The 5,362-nt window shown below is 43.2% G+C and overlaps 2 protein-coding genes across 2 annotated transcripts in view; one reads left to right on the top strand and one right to left on the bottom strand.

The window, feature by feature from the left end:
- Positions 1-3,443: 3,443 nt before the first annotated feature.
- Positions 3,444-5,023, top strand: LOC114072699 (histone H1.01). The gene has a single exon (XM_027910563.1). The coding sequence runs from the start codon at positions 3,464-3,466 to the stop codon at positions 4,121-4,123; it is 660 nt and encodes a 219-aa protein (XP_027766364.1). The 5' UTR covers positions 3,444-3,463; the 3' UTR covers positions 4,124-5,023.
- Positions 5,024-5,160: 137 nt separating this feature from the next.
- LOC114072704 (histone H2A-IV-like) overlaps positions 5,161-5,362 on the bottom strand; it is a 7,443-nt gene continuing 7,241 nt past the window's right edge. Inside the window, exon 4 of the mRNA XM_027910569.1 lies at positions 5,161-5,362. Within this exon, the coding sequence (XP_027766370.1) occupies positions 5,161-5,362 (202 nt within the window).

Genomic DNA, 5,362 nt, shown 5'->3' with positions numbered 1-5,362 from the left:
CATTTACACCTCTTTCCTGTGGAACGTGTAATCCTGAGTGCAGCACCTAATATAAAGGCCCTCACCTAAATCCCTCTGGAAACTGCCATTTGAAGCTAGGTGAGGAACTGTGGTGCCCAGGTGTAACAGCTGTACTTCCTGCAGCTGTGTGAGAACGACTGACCATAGCACTCACCTACAGCAGGTAGAGCAGCCCATTAGCCACATTTGTGGGGCTGCTCTCACGCTAATGCCTCCTAACCATATTGTTTGAGAACAACTACTGTGCTCTCTCTCATTATTGCAAACATACCTAAATACTACCCAGAGCCTATTTTCTTATGAACAAGTATTGGCAGGTCCTAAAATGGAGATGGGAATGTTTGATAGTTCTCAGGTGGAGTGCCAATCCTTGGCTGTGGCTTATGTGTCTCCTTGCTTATGCCAAGAGGTCTTAATATATAACTGCAAAGGTTGGACAGACCTGGGTATCTGCAGGGAAGTGACATGCAGGGAGGGCTCAGATCGCAATCTTTTGCAGGTTTGTGATATCCTGCTGGGGTGCCCGTGAGGTAAGTAAGATTGAAGTCACTCATATGAAGTAGGCATTACAGTGGCGCTTTCTCCAAAAGTATCTCTGAAGATCCTGATATTACTTTCCTTCTCTTTTAATGAATGATGAACTCTGCTTCCCTCCAGTCCTATTGGGAAAATCTAGCTGCATGTAACAGTCTATGTGGTGTCATCTTAATGAAATTTTTCTACAATATCCTATATCTAAATCAGGATTATTTCCCTTACTCATTTGCTCAGCTGGAGGTGAAACTCCTATTCCTGCCTTTTAGGTAATCCTTCACCACATTTTTCCTTTGTCTGAGTACATCTGTTCGTTCTATCTGAACTATCTGCTTAGATTGTAGAACAGCTCTTTTAAAATTGCCAAATACACCTTAACTTTCCAAAATATTGTTCCTGTATATATTTCTTTCACATAAAGATGCAAAACCATTAAAAAAAACATCCAAGCTTCTCTCCGTGTCATAAAATGTCTGAAACTTCAATTTATTTTAAGATAGTAGATTGTAACTGATGGATCAGAAGCTGATACACATATCTTTAGTGGTCCTTCTTGGGAATGGGAAAAGGGTAGCAACTGCTGGGAGAAACACCAGGTAGAAAATTGGGATAGTGATCATTTTAGCCACCTCAATTTCAGCCCCTAATAAATGTGAATCAAAACTCTGTGAAGCCAAAATTGAGAGCTGGAGCATTTACAATTCCTCCAGTGAAGGTTACTGAAGTGAATGTGATCAAAATAACAAGAGTAAGCAAAAGGAGTTTTTCATTTTGCTGATATGTCACTCATGGTCTATGCTTTTCCTCTGTCTATAGGCTATGAAGTCTCTAAACAATTGTTAAATTTCATATCCTCACAGCAGTTACTGCTTTATTACATTATGCAGTCAAATCAATGGAAAGTTTTGATCATTTGTTTACAAGCATATACAGGATAAAGGCATAAAAAACATATATATTTTACTTAAATTTTGATAATTTCTGAAGATATATCTGCAATATCCACATACACTCCAATTTATTTAATCCCTGTGTCCTTATTTTATATTACATAGTATTAACGAAGAGAACCTTGAAAGTCACAATTTGATTAGTTCTTTTCTAAATTACGTTCCCATTGAAGCATTGCAGAACTCAGGTGCACTTTTTCTGCAATGTTTTTTTCTGCTATTTCATTTTTACGTGGTGGAGGTCGCAATTTTTCCCTTCATTGCATTTATTCATAGTTTCACATTGTCTGAAACACAATTTTACAGCAAACTAAAATCTTTCATCTTATATACACTTTTAGTATTTACAAAACTGCCATTGCAGATCAAACCATGAGATCGGAATAGAATTACACTTAGCTAAGATTACCTATTCATACAATCTGAAGTTTTGGTTGCTACTGCGCACTTAAATATTGTATTCACATTATGTGTTATATCTGGTAATACCAAAGGTTGAGCTGTAGTGTAGTCTTTATAATTCTTAAATAACGACAAAAAGGAATGACAATATGCTTTTTTTTCCTAATCAGTTACAGATTAATGAAATATTCCCCCAGAGCTCTGTTCTGTTCAGCATATTACCCTATCTTCCACCAGATATCAGTATTGATTGAATCCTTCCTGGTTCTTTATGAACGACCTATGGCCTACCTCTCCCCTTGTTAAAACTCAGATTATCGCAAAGTGCTCTAGTTTTTGTCATGAAAGCATTTTCTTATTTCAGTAATTGCTGTAAAATGCTCAAGGAATAATTAGGTGGCTTGTATTTAGAGTGGGAAGAGGATTCAGAATTGGTTTAAGGTAAACCTTTGTGTATACATATTCAGTGAGATGTGTAAGAAAAATCCAAACAGCAATACAGTTTTAAATTTTTCTACTATTAGAGAAAATACATAACACAGTAACACTCTCTGGGGAGAAAGAGTATAATTACTAAACTGCTATGCTAGTCCTTGCACATCTTAAATTACCAGAGAAACAAAGATAATTTCCATAAATATCACCAGAAGTTTAGGAGATTGTTTTCTTCTACAAAGCTGCAGTTTTGTAACATCAGATATCCAATGACTATCTACTTGAATCTAAAATGCAAAATGAAAAGTAAATGGCTTGATTTACTAAAAAATCGGTACAAAAATTCATATAAAGACAAACAAACAAAAAGAAAACACCTCACGCAAGGCAGCACAGTAAGTTTGCCTCCCTTGTACTGAAATTCCAGGACGTCAAAATAAGACAACTGTTTGTTCATAAATCTCCAGAAATTAATAAAGTGCTTATATTTCTATAAAAAGTGCAATAGGAGGCTGTACGAGACACTATTTCACTAGACTTTGGCGTTTTAAGAGGTAAAACACATGGTCAAAGGAACTGGTTCTTAATCCATATTCAGAGCTGAAAGAAGAGTTTGTGTTACTTCCTCCTCTTCAAAATCAGTTTAAACTGTCAAAATAGCTTTAAATCGGCAGATTTCAACTTTGACCCCAAGAAAACCCTCTAAAGAATCAGACTGAGTTGTTGCTGTAACATTTATGTCAAAAGGAAATTTTTAATTTGCAAGGAAAAACAAAAGTTTCTCTCTTCAGAGGTCTCTCCAGCAGCAGCACACGGGATTTATCGCCTCTCCTTTAACTCAAACCGCGTGTTTTCCGCTGCAAACTCTCCCGAACGCAAGTACCTGCTCTTCTCCTTCCTCACCGGGGAAATGGGGCGATTTGGTGGCAGAAATTCCGAGGAAAATACACTTTTGTTAGTCCAAAGAAACACAAATCGAGCACACCGAAGGGCTCCCCGGCCGTGCAGCGGGGCGGGCTCTGCAACGCACCAATCACCGCGCGGCTCAGCTCTAAAAATACGAGCATCTGACCCGCGCCAGCCCAATTGTGTTCGCCTGCTCCGCAGAGGACTCCGCCGCGATGTCCGAGACCGCTCCCGCCGCCGCCCCCGATGCGCCCGCGCCCGGCGCCAAGGCCGCTGCTAAGAAGCCGAAGAAAGCGGCGGGCGCTTCCAAAGCCCGCAAGCCCGCGGGGCCCAGCGTCACCGAGCTCATCACCAAGGCCGTGTCCGCCTCCAAGGAGCGCAAGGGGCTCTCTCTCGCCGCGCTCAAGAAGGCGCTGGCCGCCGGCGGCTACGATGTGGAGAAGAACAACAGCCGCATCAAGCTGGGGCTCAAGAGCCTCGTCAGCAAAGGCACCCTGGTGCAGACCAAGGGCACCGGCGCCTCCGGCTCTTTCCGTCTCAACAAGAAGCCTGGAGAAGTAAAAGAAAAAGCTCCCAAGAAAAGGGCTCCCGCAGCTAAGCCCAAGAAGCCGGCGGCTAAGAAGCCGGCCAGCGCCGCCAAGAAGCCCAAGAAAGCAGCGGCCGTGAAGAAGAGCCCCAAGAAGGCTAAGAAGCCCGCGGCCGCAGCGGCCAAGAAAGCGGCCAAGAGCCCCAAGAAAGCCGCCAAGCCAGGCCGCCCCAAGAAGGCAGCGAAAAGCCCAGCCAAGGCAAAAGCGGTGAAGCCCAAAGCAGCCAAGCCTAAGGCAGCCAAACCCAAAGCGGCCAAGGCGAAGAAGGCGGCGCCGAAAAAGAAGTAAATTATAATACCAGAAGAGTTCTGCTCTGCATATTTTGTTATCCAACGGCTCTTTTAAGAGCCACCCACACTTTCCCTAAAGGAGCTGAGGCACCGAGGTCGTCCATAACCTGCAGCAGGGATCCAGTAATTCGTAAGTCGTCAAGAGGTCAATTGTGTCTTTTTCTTTTTTTTTTTTTCTTTTTCTTTCCCTAGGATTACCGAAAAAAATGCGAACGAGCACGGTATAACGCGGCGGCTTTAGGGAAGTGTAGACTTTTTTTTCCCTCTGAGTAATTAGTTTGACTACCAGGAAGCAATGTTTAGCAATGTTTTATAATGATTTGATAAAAAAAAAAAAAGGGTGTATGTTTTTTTTAAAAGATGTATTTTGTAACAAAATAATGCAATTGCCAGGCACGCTACTACTGAGCCATGTCTAATCTATTGTATTATTTCTTTTAAGGTGTCTCCTTAAAATGCTTTTGTGTATCTGGGGGAGGAGGGGAGGGTTTCTTTACGGACACAAAAATAGCCCTGAGCTCTCCCAATCCTTTTGTTCCCGCTGAGAAAGAAAGCCTAGAGTATTGAAAAAGACCGCCCTGACCAAGGATTGGCCAGCGGAGAGCCCGGCCCGCTGCCCCTTCCCCCTCCCTCAGCAAACATTACGCCTCTTATCTCTGGAACTGTATCAGCCACTCTCGGAGAAGAAAAAGGCGGAAGAGGGGGGGGAGGGACGGGAACTCTCAACTAACAGTGTTCCCATGTTCTCTGACATAAGAACTAAACGAAAAACATCAGATACCAGGAAGAACTTGCATGGGGAGGACGTTTTGACACGCCTTTGTTAACGAAAATCTGGAAAGCGTTGCTACTATCACGAAGCCAAAAATGCTGTTAATAAATTTGGAAAAAGACAAAACACGAGTTGAGTGATTAATATAAATCGGCATAACTGTGGTATGGATAACTGAGCTCTCTTATGATTTTGTGGGTGGCTCTGAAAAGAGCCTTTGGATTATTTTCACCGGAAGAGACAACGTGCCGCTTTTTCTTTGTTTACTTGGCTTTGGCCTTGTGACTGTCGGTCTTCTTGGGCAGCAGCACGGCCTGGATGTTGGGCAGCACGCCGCCCTGCGCGATCGTCACCTTGCCCAGCAGCTTGTTGAGCTCCTCGTCGTTGCGGATGGCGAGCTGCAGGTGGCGGGGGATGATGCGCGTCTTCTTGTTGTCGCGGGCCGCGTTGCCCGCCAGCTCCAGG

Source organism: Empidonax traillii, unplaced genomic scaffold (assembly GCF_003031625.1).
Source record: "Empidonax traillii isolate 1590-97213 ecotype Southwest subspecies unplaced genomic scaffold, ASM303162v1 scaffold3741:size47481, whole genome shotgun sequence".
NCBI lineage: Eukaryota > Metazoa > Chordata > Aves > Passeriformes > Tyrannidae > Empidonax > Empidonax traillii.
The sequence above is the reverse complement of the archived record's forward strand: the minus strand, read 5'-3'. Positions and strand labels throughout refer to the sequence as shown.